The following is a 22,106-nucleotide window of genomic DNA, read 5'->3' on the forward strand; positions in this document are numbered from 1 at the left end:
AAATGTATCTTCAAGTACTGAATAATGTCTTCTAGAACCCAATTGCCTTGAAGAACAATATAAATATTCACAAAATGTCACAGATTCTACCTCCTTCTTACCAATTCTTTTTGCCTTGTTTCAGCTTCATTCAAGTCTTCTCTTTGAGAACTCTAACAATCTCTACTACTACTACCTTCTGCCTCCAATTTCATTTCTCTCATCCAGTCTCCAACCATTTCTGTCAGATTCTCTTTTAAAATGTGACTGATGATGTGACTCCATAAATTAAAAATCTTCAACATTACAAATTACGGACTTAGTAATGTCCAAAATACTCTACAATTAGCATCTGAGACCCTCAACGATCAGGTTAAATCCTGAGCTCATCTCTGACCATGTGTTCTTTTGGTACTGTCCCTATTGTTCCTTCACTAGCAAAGGAAAAAATGGGCAAATTTTCTAAGGAAACTGCCAGGCAGTTACCAACTTATCTGTACTTTCTTAACACGGATCTCTCCTTCAGTTCTTGCTTCTCTGTGTGGAAACACTGTTTAGACTTGTGCTTTTTTTCTTAAGCTCTTGTTAATTCCTTTTTTGTTTAGGTCCAAGACCAGAACTCAAACTCAGTACCTTCTGGTTTTGTTCATTGGCTAGTGCTCTTCCAACTGAAGCACACCTCCAACCCCAAGGCCATTGTTAATTCCTATGTCTCACTAAGCCTCCTCTATGTCACCCGTATGCCACTGGCACTGAGGAAACGGTCAGCACATAGATGTTCAAACACTGACTATGTGAAATAATGAGTGGATGTTTCTGCTGTGCTTCTAACTCTTCTACATTTCAAACTTTCCTTTACAATTGTCAACATTTCTAATTACCACAGTACACAGAAAATTGTTTCTTAACTTGGGGTACTTTTTAATTTACCTAGTCACAGTTTTGACTAGTTAATCTTCTTTTGTAGGCTTTGCATAGTTGGCACATTGGAAAAAGAGGTGGTTTCCATCTCCCTTTCCGACGTGGCTCAATCCTTCTCAGAGCTTGAGGTTCAGATGTGAGGATACAACTTTCATTTGTTCCTCCACCAGACTGACACTATCCTTCCACCCATTTATTTAGACACTCATGGGATGATCTGTTCATTTAGCATGCTAAATCTGAGAGTTTATGAAAGAGTTCTAGACATCTGCCATGTATTTCAAAATACTTAATCATTGGAGACAACCATGCTCGAAGCACCTTTTCAAATATTCAGATGAGGAATATTAATGAATATGTGATCCCAGGCTAAGCAAGTGGTAACGAAATATCTGTATTTTATACCTGAAAATTTGAGAAGATAAGAAAATAGAATTTGAAGGTAATCTTGTCAGCTCTACCATTTCATATCATATGAACTAAGAAAAGTGATGTAAGCTATTTCAATCTGATTCTCCTGAACTGGAAATAGTAGTGCTGGTTTGTGAAATGGTATGAATTAGTGAGTGCATGGATATAGTCAGAACTATATTATGCTCTTGGAGCACTTATTAATCTGTATTGGTAGATTTGTGTACATTAATATAACATTGAAGAAATGAAATAGAAATAAATAAAAATTATAACCTTTTCAAAAATAAACAAAATTGTCAACATTAGCCAGAGCATATATACTGCCCATGGGAAGTTAGAAAACAACCCTTATCTCCACCAAGATAACATTTCAAATGTCTCATTGAGAATGAATTCCGAGGAACAAATACACTCATTTGTGCTGTTTTCCCATACGGTCATATATGAAAAGCAAATGTCAGCTTAGTGTTAAATAAGATGAATTTGCCACAGGGAGTGTGTGATTTAGGCTAAATTTGTTGTGTATGGGGGGGGTATGTACATGAAGGATTAAAATAGAACTTTTTGTAGGCAAGAGGCAAGGCACAGTTAGTAGTGACAACTCAGTATGAGAGCATGAATTCCTGAATCCAAACCTCGGCACCATTACCACAAACACAACAACAAAGAATATAGCTGTTTACCAATACATGCCAAATGTATCCAAAATAACAAAGTTTCTTAAAGACACTGTCTTAAAGGCAGCTAAAATGCAGTTCTTTTCTTTGCTGGTACCTTATATATGCTTGGCTTACCTCCTCAGCTGCCGCTTTACCCTTTGAGATCATGCCTCTAGCCCAACTTTTTACCAGTTATTTAAAAGACAGAATCTGGTAGACTTTTCTACCCAGGTAGGCTTTGACCATGTTCATGTAAATCACCATCTCCCGAGTAGCCAGGATCACAGGCATGAGCCAACCAGTGCCCAGATGGAAAATGTTTTTAAAAGAAGGTTAAAATTTTTTTTTTGCTACCCACTGTTTAAAAAGTATGATTTTTGTTTTTACACTAATTGTATAAAATAATGTTTTAAACAAAAACACACTTCTCTGAAGAATAAAACTATTGAGCTGATTCTAGCTCTTTCTTTAAAAAGCTCCCCTCTACACCGTATGCCTTCACGCTTCTCTATACTCACATCACTGATTTGCTGTGTGTTCTGCTTGGCCTGGACCATCACTGGGGAGTCCACGATGCTGGTAAATTTGAGAGTATCTGGATGTTGCCTGTACTTCTTTTCATTTAGGGCATCACCTGCCTTTTTAACTTTTTCTTGGTCAAGGCTACCAATTGGTATCCAGCCAATGCCCTTCATCCAGTTGTTGTAATCTTCCTTGTAGGCATTCTACAACAACAGAGAAAAAGAAGAGTAAGCACTTGGGTGATGGGCCCAGAACTGGGTGTTGGGGAATCTCTTGTGGGAGTCATGGCACTTACATCGCTCTGGATGTGCATCATGTTTTTAGACAATTCCAGGCCCATGGCATCGGGCAGGTAGGTGTAGTGATGAAGAGAATGCTTGTAGTTGGCATTGCTGATAACGTCTTGAGCTTTCTTGGCAGCCACAACATTGAACATATCATGAGGTGTATTGTATTTGGTCTTGGTCTTTTCATAGTCTTTTTTATATTCCCGGTCTGACTGTATTTTAGCCACATTCATGTAGTGAACCAGTTTAGGATCATCTTGGAGACTTTGGAAGCCAACCATTTTCCCTTTGGCCTTTTCATAATCTTTTTTGTATTGAACCTGTTGGAAACAAAAAATGAATATGTTTTAAAATGTAGTTTTCAAGATGCATGTTTTTAAATGTAGTTTACAAGATTTTACAGAAAAATAGGGCCATGATTCAAATTTGACACTCTATATCAATAACCAATAAGCTATTCCCTTGTACAAGGAGACATTTCTTGTTACTGATAAGAGGACTGTTTCCAACCTCCTGGCCCTGCAGACACCAAAATCATGCATAAATGAGTCCCTGTGTGAAATGATGCTTGTAGTTTATGTTAGTATCCTGTGTACTTTAAATCATTGCTAAATTACTTGGACTGGGACTGTTCCCATAATTCATATTAATGACAAAGTAATTGTCTATACTTTTGCACATAGTTACTGGGAAAGAATGGAAACAAAAATATGTCACAGGCTGTGTCAATGACATTAAGACTGCTAGAGTTTCACATACTGCTTCTTTTCTTAGTCCTAGAATTTTAGCAGTTGTAGAATTTTCAAGAGTCCTTGTTTATTCAAAGGGAGGCCTAGAGCCAGTGGTAGACACTAATTGATTCTGAACATTAAAGGTAAGTTATTGGACTTCTGAAGGGAGACTTGGAGAGGAGCTTGAGACACAAGCAGAGAGACGAGGGAATATGGTGGTATTTGGAGCACAGCATGGCTGAAAGAAATACCCATAGAGAAAGGAGGTCAGTGAGAAACTTTGGGTGGAAGAGCTTTTCAGAATTTGGACATTTGTTATTTAATTATATTCATATTCGTGCCATGTAAACCTCATTTCAAGCAGTAATATTGTGCTTGGAATTTTCTGGGAAGTCAGAAAGAAAGTTTGGGTGCACATCTGGTTCACATGGAGCAGAAAAAGTAAATCTACCAGAGGAGTGCCCAGATAAGCTCACGAAAAACCACCCCATGCAAACCAGGAGCCAGGGGGTGGTCACAAAAACATAAACTGCCTATTCTACTGGGGATATAGTGGTGAACACAGCTGCCTTCTAAAAGCAAACCCTTCAGAGGAACTGAAGACCCTATGAGCAAGGGATTCTGCTTCCTATAGGACAACAGGCAGGGCCCTAGCCAATGCCATTAACATCTCAAATAGCAATGTGACTTCAGTCCATTTCTAGGTGAAAATGAACAATGGTAAAAAAAAATTAAAATTCTAAACATCAATGGAAACCAATCAACTATTAGCTGCTGTGACACTTGAGACCAATTCATCCATCAATAGATGAAATAAAGGGAAGGAGAAGAAAGAGAAGAAAATCATACAAATTGAGATGTGAGATAAAATTTTACCACCAGGAGGTTATTACAACTTAAGTGGTAAATTACTTCTTAATTTCTTAAAAGAGAAGAAATGTGAATTTGTACAGAAATCTAGATGATGCTTTTAAACTCTCAGCGAATATGAGAAGTAATTAGTGGAAAATTATACCAGCCTTGTCCTCCAAGAAAATTCAGATCTGTTTAGAAAGCTTTCTTTCTAGAGTAGTTTTTAGCTAGACTTGCTTCCAGTAGATGTGCAACTATTGAGTAACCCATGAGGCCCCAACTCACCCACCCACATTTTCTAATTACCCTAGATGGACTTACATCACTTGCAGCCTGCCTGGCAGCTTTGGCAGCCTTGATGGGAATTGCATCAATTCTCAGATCATATCCCTTCTTGCTCAAATCTTTCAAGTCTGCTTTGTACATATTCTGAAAGAAAAATGTCATCCAAGTATAACCTCAAGGCCACATTAGTGAAGACTGAATACATACAAACAGCCGAAATCCACACATGTACCTCACTAATATTGTAGGCATTGACTTTAGCTTGTATGAACTGTGGCAGATCTGCTGGTAGGTTGTATTTGTGCAGAATTTCCTCTCCTTTGGCTTTGTAATTGATCTAGAAGAGAAATGGTACATAGACAAAGAATAAACATTTCATGAACAAGAAAGTAATTTCAGAGTGGAGATCTTGCCAAAAGAAAGTTTTAGGAAAGTCACTCTGCCCTGCCCCCATATTTATCTGCAAATATTTGTGGGTATTTAAGGTCACTTTTATACAAGTTCCTACCACAGTGCTGGTTCTGTCAGCAAAGATCTCTTAGCATGCACAAGGGATGTCTGAACCAAGATAAGGATACCTGGTAGAACTTAGCCTAGGGAGGTGATCTGATAAAAATATTAACCTGCAGATACTTTCTTGAAGATAGGAAAGGCTGATGGGATGGAGTACTCTAGCCACCTTTGTTAAAGTTTGTGGGAGATTAGAGAGACTTAGGGGTATAGTTTACACTACATAGAATCTTTGTCCTAGTTTCAGATAGAATTCCTTAAAATAGAATTCCTCCACAAGATCTGGTGCCTCTATATTCATTACTACAGATTCTTGTAGTTATCATTAAGAAGGTTTACATATATACTGAACACATAATATCCTATACATAATATGCATAATACCCTGAAGATATAAATTAGTTGTGTTTTATTAGTGAGCAGCTAGAGAAATATATAATTGCTTGTGTAAATGTACTCTTTAGACTGTAGTATAGTTATGGGTGATCATTGCATTCAAATATATTTGTGTTAATTAGTAATTATTAAACTATACACAGGTTGAACACTTACATCACTCCTCTGGGCCTGGTTAATTTTGGACTGTACTGTAATTGGAGCATCTTCAATTGAGGTAAACTTGAGTGTGTCTGGATGTTGTCGATACTTTTTCTATTTGACAAATCAAAAAGAGAAAATTATATATTTTTCACTGAAACTAACATGCATCAAAATCCTCAAAATGTATTTTGGATTTTAAAATAGTAAACTACATTTATGTAAAATACTAAGATACAAAAATACTAATACCTGGATTGGCTTGAATGAAAAAGGAACATACTACACAAGCCAATGTTTTAAAATTGATTTAACTATGGAAGATTTAGAGCATAGACCAATTTAACTTTCAGGAGCCAGACATACACTAACCCTTCATTTCTTGCTTACAGCATGAAGTGTTTGCTCCCAGCTAAGCTGAATCCATAAACATCATAATGTTCTAACAAGGAGTCACAGTAAAGCAAGCAAGAAGATTTTGGGTATGTTTGTATGACACTAATGGATTCTTAGGGACATCATTTTTCCTGTCACTCCACTAACAACTGAAGAAAGATGCCTCTCAGTTGAAGGAGGAGGAGCTAAGCATCTAGGGCAACAGCCAGGAATGATAGATGACTAAGATGGAGAGGCCCTGCTTTGCTAGCTTTGCTGGAGCTAGCACTACAGTTATCAATTAACCTTGAATAGTCAAGGAAGGGGAACTGTGGGAAGGTGTACCAACTGGGAACCAGCAACATCTAGCTATCTTTAATCCTCCATTCTATTCTATGTTCCTAATCCTCATCCTTGGTACATATCATACATTCTCACTTTTACACATAGGGTAACACTGCTTTATCAGCTTTAGGTTTCTGAAGACAAGCAATTCGGAAAACAAAAACAAACAAACCCCAAAACTTCCTCTGAAAGAGTTCGCAAACTGTGTTCACTAGAACAAAATAAAAACACAAAGTAACAAGACAGATAAAAGCTGGAACATCTTTAAGACCTCTGTCTGCCAGGTAGTCACCCTCTGATGACACAGTCACCTGATTACAATGCATTTTCAGCTGCTAGTGATTGAGGACAGCGAAACTTGCTGCTCTAAAATCCTCAAGATTATGCTTTTTTAAAGACTTAATAGTAATTTATAGAACTACTACAGAGTCATCACGCTTATAACATAGGGCATACTTTTTCAAAGATGACAGCTGCATTACTGACAATCACCCCAAACTGGAAATAACCTGTACACCACTAACTGACAAAGAAAACATCAACATCTGCTATGTCCATACAAGGGAAGAATACTAATTTTTAAAAAAAGGAATGAATTACAGGCATAGGCATGGATAACCTCAAAAACATCATAAGAAGCAAAAGAAATCGTTAGAAAAAATAAAACTGGAGAGAGTTTTATGTGGGGGTCTGAGGATGGAAAAGTAACATTTTTTGAGGAAACTTCTTGGAATACTCGTAGCATTTTAAGTTCACTTTGCTGAAGGCTGCATAATTATATGAATTTATTACACTTGTAAAGGGATATATTTAAAATAGGTGAATTTGATGATAGGTAAATTATATCTTTTTATAAAGTTGTTAAAATATTTCTATTTCAAATGTTTAGCATGTGTGATTACAGTTAATGCACAAGTGTATGTTTATCTACCACTCATGCAAGTGGTTTTCCTTTTGTTCCCAGTAATAATGATCATGGAATGTAGCAGAAAAGGGGACACTTCCCATGGCTTTGAGAGTCTTAAACCCAACACATTCCTAGCCTATGGAACAAAGCCCATGGGCTTACCTCGTTAAGGATTTCAGTAGCTCGTTTTGCCTTTTCCATTTCTAAAGACCCAAAAGGCACCCAGCCACAGCCTTTCATCCAACTGTTGTAGTCAGCTTTGTATTCCACCTAAAACACCAAGAGAAAATGTACATGTCTATGTTCAGGGTCATCCTTTTGATTTAAAATGATTACTATTTTAACCATTTCTTTAAAAAAAAAATCCTAGGTGGTCTATTTCTCCATAGGTGGAGATTATATATTTCTTTATTTTCCAATTTTTTTATTGTGAAAATACTGTACAGAGGGGTTACACTTACATGGGCAAGATAATGAGTACATTTCTTATCAAGCATTGTAGCCTCCTCCTTTGTTTCCCCTTCCCATCTCTTCCCATCCTCCCTCCCCCCAATTCTCCTCCTCCCCCACCAAAGTTGTAAAGTTCGTTTTTCCACATAACGACTTGTACATCTCATTGTTGCAATGGATCCACCTGTATCCCTATTTAAACGATTTGTTTTTTCCCTTCCCCTCCACAAATTAGACCAACATCAAATACAGTGAAAGCAGGGGTTATACCATGGGGGAGGGACATACAAAGCAACAAAGAAATAATCTTATAAATGTGTTAGAAACAATCACCTGAAAGAAAAAAAACCTTTGAATACATATCTTAGGGCTCATTTCTCTAACATCAACTTATCTGACCTTTTCTGCTTGACTCACACATATACTAGTTATTGCAAATAAGGGAAACCATGGGACCTAAGTTTCTTTGGGCCTGGCTTACTTCACTTAATATAATAATTCTATGCCTCTATCAGAAAGAATGATATTGCCCCATTTGTTAGGAAATGGAAAGACTTGGAAAAAATTATATATTTCTTTTGTGAGAGATTTTTTTTGAACAGCCCCAAGGTTTATTTCTTTTCTCCTTTTGAGTGTTTAGTCCATTTTGTTCTTATTTCCTGCTCAATGGGAGTATGTAGAATTCTAAATTTAACCCAGAAAATGCTTGTTTTGAGGAATTAATCAAATGACTGTACTTACATGTTTAAATGTAAGAGGTTCATTCCCTGAAACTTCAAATATTACATTTTTATGGTTAGACTTGAAACTCACAATGAAGGAATAACTGCTCTTTTTCTAATTAGATAAGACTTCATAGTCATTTTTCCTAAGTGCTTTGTGCACACTGAACTTACACATGTATAGCCCTGTATTATCAGTTTTTCTACATTGACTAACGAGATTTTACAATAGTTATGCTTGTTAATTTGTTTAAGAAGCAATTATTTGGAACTGGTCTTATTTGGGAGATAGTTACTTCATTTATTAAAATAATGAGTCAGTTTTATTGTCTGGCCATAGCTGATATAAAGACATATTTTGGACATAAAATTCAAAGAATTAATCTTTAGTGTTGAATAAGAATAAAAAGAAAGCATTTGGTCCCTGTCCTTGCAAGATTTACAATCTACTTGATATGAAGAATCAGAAATATTAAGAAACAATAATGGAACTATTAGTGGTGAGAGTATAAAATTATGTAGCAAGCAAGAAAAACAATATGATGTTTCCCCAAAGAAGTTAAAAATAGAACTACTATATTATCCAAAATACCATATGAGTTATCATTTCAGCTCCTGGACATATTCTTATAAGAATTAAAAGGAAGATCTTTGAAGAAACATTCTTCTATTGGTGATCATAGTAACATTATCCACCATAACTAAAAGGTAAAGTCAACCTAATCATCCATTAGCAGATGGATGTATAAATAACATGTGATATAGATAATGGAATTTAATTTGGTCATAAAAAGGAAAGAAATCCTGACAAAAGCAACATGTATGAATATTAAGTATACTATACTATACTATAAGTGAAATTTGTCTAAAGAAGTTTTGATTGGCAGAAAAAAGCAATAAAAGATGCTGCTGCAAATGACATTTTCTTCCCAGGACATAATAATCTGTATAAAATTGAATGATAATGATGAATGTGATTATAATAAATGCACTGAAGATAACTAATGTTTATTAGGCATTTACAAAAGGGCCTTAGCATTATACTAGTGTTTAGAATCCACTTAGACCTTCCAAATAACACATTTGTTGAATTCCAATTTAACAGAGGAAGGTTCTAGACCCAGCAAGGTTGCTAATGGAGTGCATGCCAGATCAGATGTCCCTACACCCAAGGATCAGCACCTCTAATACTACAAGGGTAATTTCTCATGACCTGCTTGTTTATACACAGAAGACCCTACAGAGTCTGTGAGAAGTCAGAAACCTTGCTCAACTTAGAAATCCTTCTTAGTTTCCACCTTCAAAAGAGGGAGTAAAGCAGCTCATGTCTGTAATCTTAGCTGGACACTAGTGGCTCATATCTGTGATCTTAGCTACCACGGAAACTGAGATCTGAGGATCACAGTTCAAAGCCAGTCCAAGCAGGAAAATCCATATGACTCTTTTATCTCCAATTAACCACCACAAAGCTGGAAGTGGATCTGTAGCTCAAGTGGTAGAGTTTTAGCCTGGAGTACAAAAGCTCAGGGGCAAGTGCTCAGGCCCTGAGTTCAAGCCCCAGGTCTGGCACAAAAACAACAACAATAATAAAGAGAGAGTAGAGAAAACTCAGGTACTCACATCACTCTGCAGTGTATATGCCTTCTTGGCGAGGTCCACATTGATGCTATCAGGTGGGTAGCTGTAGTTGTGCAAGACGTGTTTATAATCCACATCACTGACAATTGCCTGAGATTTCTTAGCTTGAGTGACTTGGAGCATATCAAGTGGGGCCGTGTAGATGGTTTTTGACTTTTCATAGTCCTTGCGATATTCGCGCTGTGAGAGGAAATGATCATTTAATACAAATCCCTAATGGATTTTCAAAAGCAAAGTAAATACAAACTGGATGAAGAGATACAAACAACTGAGATATTTTGCTCCCAAATCTGCTCCTATCTCACCTATCCGTGAAATCCCCTAAAAAACCACATCTGCACCGATCCTCCCAAATCATTTGAGATCAAATAGCAACTATGAGAGAGTGACAGCAGACATTAGGAATGGGCCACCGCTTCTGTTTCATACAGGGCTTATTTTAAAACAGGATTTCAAAAGGCCTGCTATCAAGCATTGTTTCTGTTGATGAAAGCTAACTTCAAGTTTCCCAATCAAGATGTATTTTCTAATTAATGAAAAGCACATGAAAGTCATTTCATACCATTGATTTTATCGCCTGTCTACTTCACACATAGAACTATCTTCCAAGCTTTCTAGAGTCATTTTTAAATGATAGTTACATTTTCAACCTATTATGAGCTCCACTGAGAACAGCAAGGGTGTTTGTTTGTTTTTTCATTCCAAGTTTAATTTTAGTGACAATTTAATAGAAGCTTCAGACTGCTGTAGTTATATAACCTCAGGGGAACAAAGTTTGTGAAAGGGAGCCATGAAAGTAACCTTGGCCCTGTGTACTATGCTCTCATAAGCCAAATGTCCTGGCTGGCCTCAGGAGGCACCTTCATTGGCAGGTATTCTGGAATGGTTAGACATTGTGCTAATTAGGCCAAATTCCCTGTTTCATCATTATCAACTTACCAGTTACTTCAATAGAGAAAAAAATTCTGACCAATTTCCTTTACAAAAGCTATAAAACTACCTTCTCTTCTTTATAACTACTCAAAGTGTTAGTGACCCAAGTCAGTAAATAGAGAATGTACTTTGTAAAATTTTCTGTAGTAATTTTCCTCGCAAATGATTGGATCATTTAGCTTAGGGAATTTGAGCTACTTTCTGATATTTTGTGGATAATCATGGTTACTGAATAAATTTAGTGTTTAATTATAAATCTAGACCCTCACTTATGAAAATAAAAAATGGAAATTCATTATCATAAGAACATTTTAAAAGTTTTTTTGTTAGAAGAAACTGATAAGCAATGGTACAACAGTAGACAGTGTGTGGAATTGTTTTGATTCTTTTGTTTTTGTTCAAACTTGAAGGTACATCCCAGTGCAGACAAAGTATTGTCAAATATCCAAATGCCTTTAAAAGATTCTTTTAGCTTGGGCATTATGTGAGCATAACTCCATTGATGATCTCTTCCAGGTGCTGACACCAGTTATTAACAAACATTTGTAAACTTATTTGTGTCTCATGTTCTAAGGCATTTGGTGGCAGGATAAAAAATAAAAGATAAAGCTACACATGACATCAACAGGAGCTGGAACCTTCTTGAGTAGGACAAGGGGCTAGTAGTGTTGTGTTTGTGAGCAATTATACTGACAAGACAAGGAAGAAGGTGTGTACACATCATTATATGAATACATGATTAAAGTAAATGGTGCAAGTCTATGTTGAACACTGTTATTACTCTAAGGGATCGTCTAACCTTGTGTAAACTCTATGTGTGTGTGTGTGTGTGTGTGTGTGTGTGTGTGTGTATGTGGAGGGGGGGATAGACAGTTTTAGCTCTATCTTTTTTCTTTATCTTTTCTTTCTTTCTTTTTTCTTTTCTTTTTCCTTTGTCCTTATTTTTTTTGTGCAACTCCTGGGGCTTGACCTCACAGCCTGAGCTCTGTCCTGAGCTGCTTTTGCTCAAGGCCAGTACTCTGCCACTTGAGCCACTTCTGGCTTTTTCTGAATAGTTTATTGGCGATAAGAGTCATGGACTTTCCTGCCTGGGCTAGATTCAAATCACAATCCTCAGATCTCAGCCTCTTGTGTAACTAGAATTACAGCTGTGAGCCACAAGCATCCAGCTTTCTAAGGCTTTAAAAAATGTATTTATAATTTATTTCTTTGTTGCTTTGTATGTCCCTCCCCCACGGTATAACTCCTGCTTTCACTGTATTTGATGTTGGTATAATTTGTGGAGGGGAAGGGAAAAAACAAATTGTTTAAATAGGGATACAGGTGGACCCACTACAACAATGAGATGTACAAGATGTTATGTCGAAAAATGAACTTTGCAACTTTGGCATGGGGGGGTGGGGAGAACGGGGTATGTGGGGTGGACATGGGAAGGGATGGGAAGGGGAAACAAAGGAGGAGGCTGCAATGCTTGATAAGAAATGTACTCATTACCTTGCCCATGTAATTGTAACCCCTCTGTATGGTATTTTCACAATTAAAAAAATGTTTAAAATACAGTATATACTGTAATTTGCAATACTAGATGTTTGCCTCTCTATAGCAAATAAAGCCTAAAGATAATCTTTAGAAAAATCTATTAATTCCCTGAAATTTAGGAAAAAGTTATTTTTAAAAAAGTGTTTTCTAGGGAGGGAGCTGAATTTTTTTTAAAAAATTGTATTTTTAAAGGGTTACATAATCAGTGGAGTGTTTCTCTTAGGCCTAGGCCAGTACTAATGACTAAAGTATCAATTAACAGCATGGATAAGTATATTCAGTCATGATTTTCTGCTAAAGGTACTTTAAATCTTAAAGGTCATTTTTCATTTAGATTAAAACATCTGATGATGTTTTCCAAGAGGTTTTGAGAATGATAATGTATTAAATATTAATGCATACCATTTTCAGAGTAAAATGTACTTCAAATGCCAATCAATAATAAGTTTTCCCCAAACATGCAACATACAAGACCCTGGGAAATCATTCTACTTTTCAAGCCCTTTTCAGCAAGTTCTTGTGAACAAGATTGGGCCTTTGGGTATACATTCTTTTTTTTTCATTTTCTTTTATTGTTTCAGTCATGGAGCTTGAACTCAGGGTCTGGTTTTTATTCTCAAGGCTACAGCTCTGCCACTTTCAGCCACAACACCACTTCCAGTTTTCCCGTGGTTACTTGGAGATAAGAGTCTCCTGGACTTTCCTGCCCCGGCTTGCTTCAAACCACAATCCTTGGATCTAAGCCTCCTGAGTAGCTAGGATTAAAGATTTAAGCCACCAGCACTCTCAATATATAATCTTTTTATGTGTTACATCACCACCACCACTGTCCCCTACCACCCAAACTTCCACCCTCGCCCCCAAGCCCTTCTAAGCATGTTAGCAGGAAGACCATCTTGAGCCTAAGATGGACACTCACATCACTCTGGTTTTTGGCCGTCTTCAGGGAGTGCAGTATCTTGGGGTCATCATTAATGCTGAGGGCGCCAATCATCTTCCCTTTGCTTTTCTCATAGTCTTTCTTGTACATCACCTGCAAAGACATCACTCATGCTGGATGCTGGCCAGCAGGCAGCGTCCCTCAGGCCTCCTGCCCAGACCCAGAGCCACACTCACATCGCTGGCATTCTTGCTGTTGGCTTTGGCTGCCAGTAGGGGAATGGCATCCACTTTAATGTCAAACTTCTTAGCTTTGCTCTTCTCCCAGTCGTGCTTATAGACATTCTGGACAGAAACATTTCAGTAAAAGAATTATTTTAAAAATCAACACTGAGCACAGATTAATACATAAAAACGCTTAAAATTTTCCAGTCTCTTTGTGTGTGTTTGTTGTATTGGAGCTTTGAACTCAGGACCTCTTAACTCTTGCTTTTTTCCATTCAAGGCTAGTACTCTACAAGGCTGGTGTGCTACAAAATGGAAAATAATCTGCCTTAGAAATGACAATGGCTTTCGAATTAGATTTTTCTTCCTTTGTTTCAGTTCTGGGGCTTGAAACCAGAGACTCGTGTTCTTGCTTGGCACTTTTGCTCAAGCACTTTATCCCTTGAGCTATACCTCCACTTCTAGTTTCTTTAGCTTGTTAACAGTCGAGAAGAATCTCTTAGATTTGTCTGCCCAGTTTAGCTTTGAAACTCTATCTTCAGATCTCAGTTGCCTGAGGATTACAGCTGTGAACCACCAGCACCTGGGCATAAGCTTTTTTTTTTTATTTAATACATCATTTATTTATTTGTTTTAATTTTTTATTATTCTCTTTAAGTAGTTGTACAAAGGAATTGCCATTCAATAAAGCAGTTTATGAATATAATACATCTTTATCAGTGTTACCCTTTTCAACATTCTTACCCATTGGTACACAGTCTTTTTTAACTGATAAGTGATTTTATGCAATATGAGTATAATTTAATTTGTCTATCATCTAGTCTCTTCTTCCATAAGTGGGAAAAAGAATGGGAATATTACATACTCTTTTGAATGTTGAGAACATTGTAAAAACTATTACCTTAGTATATAAAGAATAATTCAAAATGACAGCCATTTAAAGAAGATGAAATGTGATATTTGCATGAAAGTGAGCTTGAAAACAATAGTGATTGGCAACAGGATAAATGAAGAAACACTGACAAGAGCCAAGGAAAATTAAGCCTGATTGCTAAGTAAGCGTCTTAAGAGTACTTGGGCCTTAAATCTCTACTTTCACAATGGTTAACAATCTTACAGTTTATTTACATAACTTTTGATTCTGTCTTCTTTGTTGCTGTTGTTTTGTGCTGGTCCTGGACTTGAACTCAGGGCCCTGGCCACTGTCTCTGGGCTGTATTTTCTCTTGCTCAAGGTTAGTGCTCTACCATTTGAGCCACTGCTCTACCTCTGGCTTTCTAATGGATAGTTGGACATAAGAGTCTCATGAACTTTCCTGCTTGGGTTGCCTTTGAATCACAATCCTCAGATCTCCACCTTCCAAGTAGCTAGGATTACAGTCATGAGCCACTAGTGCCTGACTGATTATTTTTAAACACATATATCTCCTCTTGTCACACACACCAAACAGGCATCTGTGGCTTTGGTACTTACGTCACTCAGGTTATAGGCATTGACCCTGTGTTGAATAAACTCAGGAGCATCTGCTGGTACATTGCACTTGAACTTCTCACCTTCATGCTTTGCTTTGTAGTTCAGCTGAAAAACAGTGGGTTCAACTATGGGCTGAAGGTGTCTACCAAGTCTCAGTATTGGAAAAATAATCTCCAGTCATATATTAATGGCTATTTGAAAAGTAGGATCTTTGGGAAGTAATTGTGTATGAAGGCCAGTGCCCTGATAAATGGATTAATCCACTCATACATTAGTAGGTAAATGGGTGAGCACAGGAGTGGCTTTGTTATGAAAGCCACCTGTCTGGCTAGCTTGATTTGTCCCATCACATGATGTCCTCTTCCTACCATTTTATGATGCAACCAGAAGCCATCTCTACATACTAGCACCATACTCTTGGATTTCCCAGATTCCAGAACCATGAGGTAGGTAACCCTTTATTCTTTATAAGTAATTTTGTCTCAAGTATTTTCCTATAGCAACTGAAAATGGACCAACACAGATATCCAACAGCTCAGATATATGTGTGTGTGTGTGTGTGTGTGTGTGTGTGTGTGTGTGTGTGTGTGTGTGTGTGTGTGTGTACATACCTAATTCATTGGTACTAAGAAAAAGCACACTAAGGTACACAATGCTATCAAAGTTAGAAAAGGCTCTGAGTTCTTACCCTCTCTTTCAGGGATTATGGTATAACCAGATTTGAAGTTGCTATTTAATTGCTTAGGGACAAACATATCTGATTAATGTCACTGCTCTGTGACTGAAGGACATGAAAAGTATTAAATACTATGATCATAGAAACAACAAAACAGCAATAATCCTAAAGATATTTACACAGCTAAAATGATAAACTCCTACTAAAATTTTAAACATGGAATTTAACGTTTAGAAAAGGCAGTATTAGGTAGAAGAAAGGGAATGCAAATACATTAGGTTGTACAATTCTGTAGCTGATGGTACAAAGCACAAGCAGAGAGGCAAAATATGGAGGTTCCCCCAAAGCCTACTAAATTAGAATCTACATTTTTAACAGAGTCACTAGGTGATCTTATGAATGGAAATGGTTGCTCTCCCAATCTCTGCATGGTTGAACCACTCCTGCCTTCAATTTTCCTTAATTACTAATGCCTTCCCCAACATCATACAATTATAATCTGTGTGTAGTAGTTTCTTTATTGTCTGAAGTCTTTATGGTACTTGTGTCTCTTTCTCTTTGTGAAGTTTTCATAACTTAATATCTGCCTAGTTACCCACACAAATGGAGGCTCTTTCTGGCCCTGATTTTAGTGTTTTAGTGTCTATGTAGCAGGTCCTAGAGAGAAAGCACAGTATTCTTACTAAAAATCAGTGAATCAGTAAATTAATGGAAACCATAGGAGCAATTTGTGTGTGTGTGTGTGTGTGTGTGTGTGTGTGTGTGTGTGTGTGTGTGCACGCGTGCGTATTGGTTGTGGGGCTTGAACTCTGGGTCTGGGCACTATCCCTCAGCTCTTCAGCTCAAGGCAAGTGCTCTACCACTTGAGCCACAGAGCCACATTACTAGATGGTTGATGAGTCCATGAAGATTAAGTTTGTAAATGGTGACATTTTAAATGAAACCAAGCACTCTATGCAGGTAGCCTCCAAAGCACAAGTCAAGGTACTTACGTCACTAAGCTGTTTGGTATTAAGCTGGGCTTGCAATAGTACAGGAGTATCAGTGACTGCTGTGAATTTAGTCTTATCCGGGTGGTGTTTGTAAGTATGCTAGAAAAGAAGATAGATTTTAATTAAATTAAATGTATCTTTATATTCTTGTCAAATTCACACTCATGTATGAAGAGGTTCCAGTAAAAAATTGTTTGATTGCTCCTCAAACTTTGATACATTCTTATCTCATCTCTTTTACTTTTTTTCCCATTCTCCTTCCTGACTTCTGTCTCCTGGAGTTGCCTGTTTTTCTGCTTCACCTCTGCCACTACATTAATCTTCCCTGAACCAGCTCTCCCCTGCAGTTGGTATTCAAGCTACCCTGCATCTACCCTCCTTCCTTTCCTACAATATCATCTCTCACAATCCTCCCCCTTCCCAATAAAGCTCAGCTGTCTCCGAACCTTCCAATTCCTCATTCTCTTCTTAGGGTCTTCTTCTGGCTTCTCTACCCTGATCTTGGCAGGGCTGGACATTACTGTCTCATACCTTCCTGAGTCTAAAGTGGCCAACCAATCATGCTCTCTCACATTATCCTAGTTTAATACTATTTTTTGAAAAAATAAAATTATTTTATTATCTTTAAACAATGTTACAAAGGGGTTTAAATTGCACATATCAATTCATGAGTAAAATGCATGTTTTCTTGTTCTTGTTGTTGTTGTTGGTCATGGGACTTGAACTCACAACCTGGGTACTGTCCCTGAGCTTTTGCAGTCAAGGCTGGTATTCCACCACTTTGAGCTACAGCTCCACTTCTGATTTTTAGGCAGTTAATTGGAGATAAGAGTCTCATAGTAGGGCTGGGAAGATGGGTCAGTGGTAGGATGCTTGCCTTGCATGCATGAGGCCCTGGGTTCAATTCCTTAGCATTGCATAAGCAGAAAAAGCTGGAAGTGGTGCTGTAGCCAAAATGGTAGAGCACTAGCTTTGAACTGAAGAGCTGAGGGACAGCACCCAGGCCAAGTTCAGGCACCACAACCACCACCAACAACAACAAAAGCGTCTCATAGTAATCTTTAGATCTCAGCCTCCTGAGTAGCTAGGATTTCAGACATGAACCATCAGTGCCCAGGTATTGTGCAATGCATCTTGACCAACATTACCCTTCCCATCATCTTCCTTTCCATCTCTCCCAACCCTGTCCATCCCCTCAAGTTACCTGTTTCCATTTTCACATAGGTACATTGAATATTAGGATTTTAACACCATCCTGTGCGCATTTTAACATTGTCTGGTATCTTTTGCGTTCCCGGAATCCATTGTTTATTGTTTGTTTCTCTCATTCCAAAGGAAGCTCAAGGAGAGGCAGTCTGCCTTGTTTTCTACTCCTTCCCAGCACCAAGAACTATGCCTGGCACACGCTAGTCCCTTGTGAAAAACCTGCTCAGTGATGAAAACCTAATTCTCACAAACCTGCATATCCCTCCTTTTGCCCCAAATATACACATACACACATTAATGAAAGACTTCTAAATCATGAAATTATTTGATAGTTGGTAAACAACTTCATTTTTATGTTCCCCAATTCCACACACACACACACCCAACATGCAAAATTGTAATTTTTTTCAGGCAAAATTTTAAATTGCTGATGTCCTGCTAATCACTTGATGTTACTATTTAATCTCCTGCTCAGTTTACCACTAGGTGGCACAAGCACCCTAAACCGTTGTAAGAATTCAAGGCAAGCCCACTTACATCTTTACACTGGTCTAGCTTCTTGATTGCTTCATATTCTTGTGTTATTGTCTGAGGAAAATAACACTTCCCTTTATCTTCTTCATACTCTGCCTTGTAACTTTTCTATAATGAGGAAGAACAAAAATAGATCAGAATTGCTGTTGTTCCCCGAACAATGTCACTGTGAGAAATGAATAATTGCCTTCAAACTTACATCACTATTTTGAGCCGAAACTTTCATACAGTGTGTATGATATGGGTCCTCGAAGCTGCCTACATAATGTCCCAAAATATTCTTTAGATACAAATCTTTGTATTTAGCCTGAAAAAGAAAACATACATATTTTAAGCTCATAGTTATTTGTTAAACAATAGGAAAAGCCTTCCCACCATGGAAGTAACTAGGTTTACCAACCTCGCTGAAGTTCTTCAGCTGAGTATCAAGTTGATATTTCGGCGTCTCACAGTAATTCATGCTTTTCGCCTTTGTCTTCTCATAATTTTCTTTGTATAATCTCTGTCAAAACAAAACCAAATCAAACCAACAAGAATATATCTCATGGAAGCAAAGCTTTTCATGTTATTGCTATTCTTCAACCAATGGGGCAAAATTTTTATTTCTTCCATATTTATTTCCCATCAAACAGAAGATATACACGAGCCTTGCATTTTTATAAAATGTTTCTGCAAATAATCATAAATTTGCTTATGTTATTTGTCCTTCAACCAATGGGGAAAATTGGTATTTCCTCCATATTTATTTACCACCAAACAGAAGATATACATGAGCTTTGCATTTTTATAAAATCTCTCTGCAAATAATCATAAATTTGCTTATGTTGTTTGTCCTAATATTTCTCAGATTGAAAAACTTAAAACACATCATTGCTGCTAGAGCACATTTCTGCCTTGTATTTGTTACATTTGATGTATTTGAAAGAAAATAAATTTTTTAAGTTGGTATAAAATGAGGATATGGATTAAAGAGGACCTTAGATGTTAGGAACTACCCTAGAAACATGATCAGTTCAGAACAAGGTGACAACACATTGTACCACCCCTCTAGCAAGTTGGCCTTTCTTGTTTTACGACAACAATATATGAAGATATGGTTTTTAAAAATCATTTAACATGTGTTAAATCATTGCATGTATTTCTTCACACTCTCTTTAAGTTCTCTCATGTAGAAATCCAAAAATATCCTCAGCAAAGACAGGACTTGTAAATGGGTAAGGAAGATGGAAGTATTTCTTTCTAAAAACTAGAAACACAATTTGGATTTAAAATTTTATTTTTGGTAAGGAGTTTAAAGTGTTTAAAATGAGATTAATACTTTATAAAATTCTCAAGGCGAATATTTTACTTTTGATTTTTTTTTCATCTAATGTTTCCTACTTTTAAATTTTTTTCCCGTCTAGTGGTTCTAGGGTTTAAACTCAGAGCCAAGTACTTGCAAAGATGTCTTTCTAATCCAGGCTGCTGAGCTGTGTTCTGCCTACTTTTAGGCTTCCCATAGTTGCTAGGATCTCAGGTGTGTATCAACCCATCCAGCTCCCTCTATGGCAATGGAGATTCGTGAACTATTCTTTCTGGGCTGGCCTGGTACTGTGATCCTATCCATCTCAGCCTCCCATGTACCTTGAGATGTCAGGACATGACAGTGGAGCCCAGTTAGGTGGAGTAGTGATATCACAAACTTTCCTGCTTCTTCTTGCCTTAAATAATGATCTTCCCATTAGCAATCTCCCAAGTAGCTAGGATTATTGGTGTGAGCCACCACTTACAGCCCTATTTCTGTAAGTTTTCTCATTTGTTTTTATTTTTCTGCATAGGACCTTGCAAATACCTTAATCAGTTCAGGGCATTGAATGAATGCATATATGTGTATCTACTATGTATACATACGAACTCTATCTCCAGAAAAAATGACAAAGAAAAAAGCATTGCTAGTATATTTTCCCTCCGGTGAAAATAGAACTTTTCTTTTTTTTTTAAGAAAATGAGCTGGAATTAACTCTTCAAGATTCAGTGTCTTTTCAATGTAAACAAGTAAGTGAGTAGTTAAGGTCACTCATTTTCCCTAATCATCCAGCCTTTCTTGCTTTCATTCTTTGTCATTCTGAATCTAAGATTTCAATTAAATTAAAATCCAGTCCATGGTTATATTAAACAGAAGTGTGAGAAGTGGAATTGTGGCTCAAATAGTAGAGTGCTAGCCTTGAGCACTAACGCTCTGAGACAATGTCCAGGCCATGAGTTCAAGCCCAGAACTGGCACAAAAAAGTCATAGTCCATGATAGAAATGTGGCCAAACTGGAAAGTATGAGTGGTTTTCAAAGATACTCACATCACTCTGGTTTCTGGCCGCCTTCAGGGAGTGCAGCATCTTGGGGTCATCATTAATGCTGAGGGCACCAATCATCTTCCCTTTGCTTTTCTCATAGTCTTTCTTGTACATCACCTGCAAAGACATCACTCATGCTGGATGCTGCCCAGCAGGCAGCGTCCCTCAGGCCTCCCTGCCCAGACCCAGAGCCACACTCACATCGCTGGCATTCTTGCTGTTGGCTTTGGCTGCCAGCAGGGGAATGGCATCCACTTTAATGTCAAACTTCTTAGCTTTGCTCTTCTCCCAGTCGTGCTTATAGGCATTCTGGATAGGAACATTTCAGCAAAGGAATTGGCAAAGGTGACATGCATGTTACAACACTTGAGGACTGAAGGGCAGCGAATTACTTTTTCTTAATGTAAAATAAATGAACCCTTTTAATTGTCCGTGAAATCGTGAATATTTTAAATAATTCTCCTCAAGCTGATTCTCCAAGAACAGGCTTTTCTTCTCTCCATTAGACTAGACTCTTTCATCAACTTATTATAGTTCTAGTTTTCATTCTGATACTTGATTACTAACACTGACTATTTTACAAAGAGCCCAAGTATTCTAGAGGTAACTTACTTCTTATGATACAAAGGCATCACTTGCATCTAAATCTTCTGCAAAAATTATTTCATGGATCTTGAAACTTATTATGGAATTGATGAAGAAATTAAGACACTCCCCCCTCAGGATGAGAAGGACAGTATGACTTTTCTATCAAATTAAGTTCAGTAAACAAGAGATGGCAATGGGAAGCCCAACATTTTCCTTTTAAATGTTTTATATCTTCATTCCTGCAAGTTATCTTATGTGTAGAAGTATCATTTGTGAAAATGAAGGACATTTTAAGCCTACCATGAAATTATATCTAAAAAGACCAGATTCTGAAGAACTGTATTTCGGAATAGTATAAATGAATGCATAGCTAAAAGATCACCATTAAGATTTGCAATTAAGCATATATGAGTGGTGATACTTTGAGGGATGGTTAAAATATATTAAGATTGTCTAGTTGAATGAATCTACTTACGAGATGGCTATGGCTACACCCATTTAATGGTGAATTCAAGTTACCTTGACAGATACATTACGTCCTATTCCAACAGGATACAAATGTTAACTATTTTACCCACCTTACCATTGAGTTATTCAT

The 22,106-nt window shown here is 37.3% G+C and overlaps 1 protein-coding gene across 2 annotated transcripts in view; it reads right to left on the minus strand.

Annotated features, from left to right (window-relative positions):
* The window catches only part of Neb (nebulin), a 212,847-nt gene that overhangs the window by 162,058 nt on the left and 28,683 nt on the right, over positions 1-22,106 (minus strand). For both annotated transcript variants that reach the window (XM_042683487.1, XM_042683485.1), the window contains exons 17-32: positions 21,122-21,229; positions 20,924-21,037; positions 18,992-19,093; positions 18,791-18,898; positions 18,595-18,699; positions 16,852-16,950; positions 15,184-15,288; positions 13,723-13,830; positions 13,526-13,639; positions 10,117-10,314; positions 7,487-7,594; positions 5,713-5,811; positions 4,883-4,987; positions 4,687-4,794; positions 2,791-3,102; positions 2,492-2,698 (exon numbers count right to left, since the gene is read on the minus strand). In XM_042683487.1, the coding sequence (XP_042539421.1) occupies positions 2,492-2,698; positions 2,791-3,102; positions 4,687-4,794; positions 4,883-4,987; positions 5,713-5,811; positions 7,487-7,594; positions 10,117-10,314; positions 13,526-13,639; positions 13,723-13,830; positions 15,184-15,288; positions 16,852-16,950; positions 18,595-18,699; positions 18,791-18,898; positions 18,992-19,093; positions 20,924-21,037; positions 21,122-21,229 (2,100 nt within the window). The remainder of the gene's footprint in view (positions 1-2,491; positions 2,699-2,790; positions 3,103-4,686; positions 4,795-4,882; positions 4,988-5,712; positions 5,812-7,486; positions 7,595-10,116; positions 10,315-13,525; positions 13,640-13,722; positions 13,831-15,183; positions 15,289-16,851; positions 16,951-18,594; positions 18,700-18,790; positions 18,899-18,991; positions 19,094-20,923; positions 21,038-21,121; positions 21,230-22,106) is intronic.

Source organism: Dipodomys spectabilis, unplaced genomic scaffold (genome assembly GCF_019054845.1).
Source record: "Dipodomys spectabilis isolate Male_0828 unplaced genomic scaffold, ASM1905484v1 ptg000081l, whole genome shotgun sequence".
NCBI lineage: Eukaryota > Metazoa > Chordata > Mammalia > Rodentia > Heteromyidae > Dipodomys > Dipodomys spectabilis.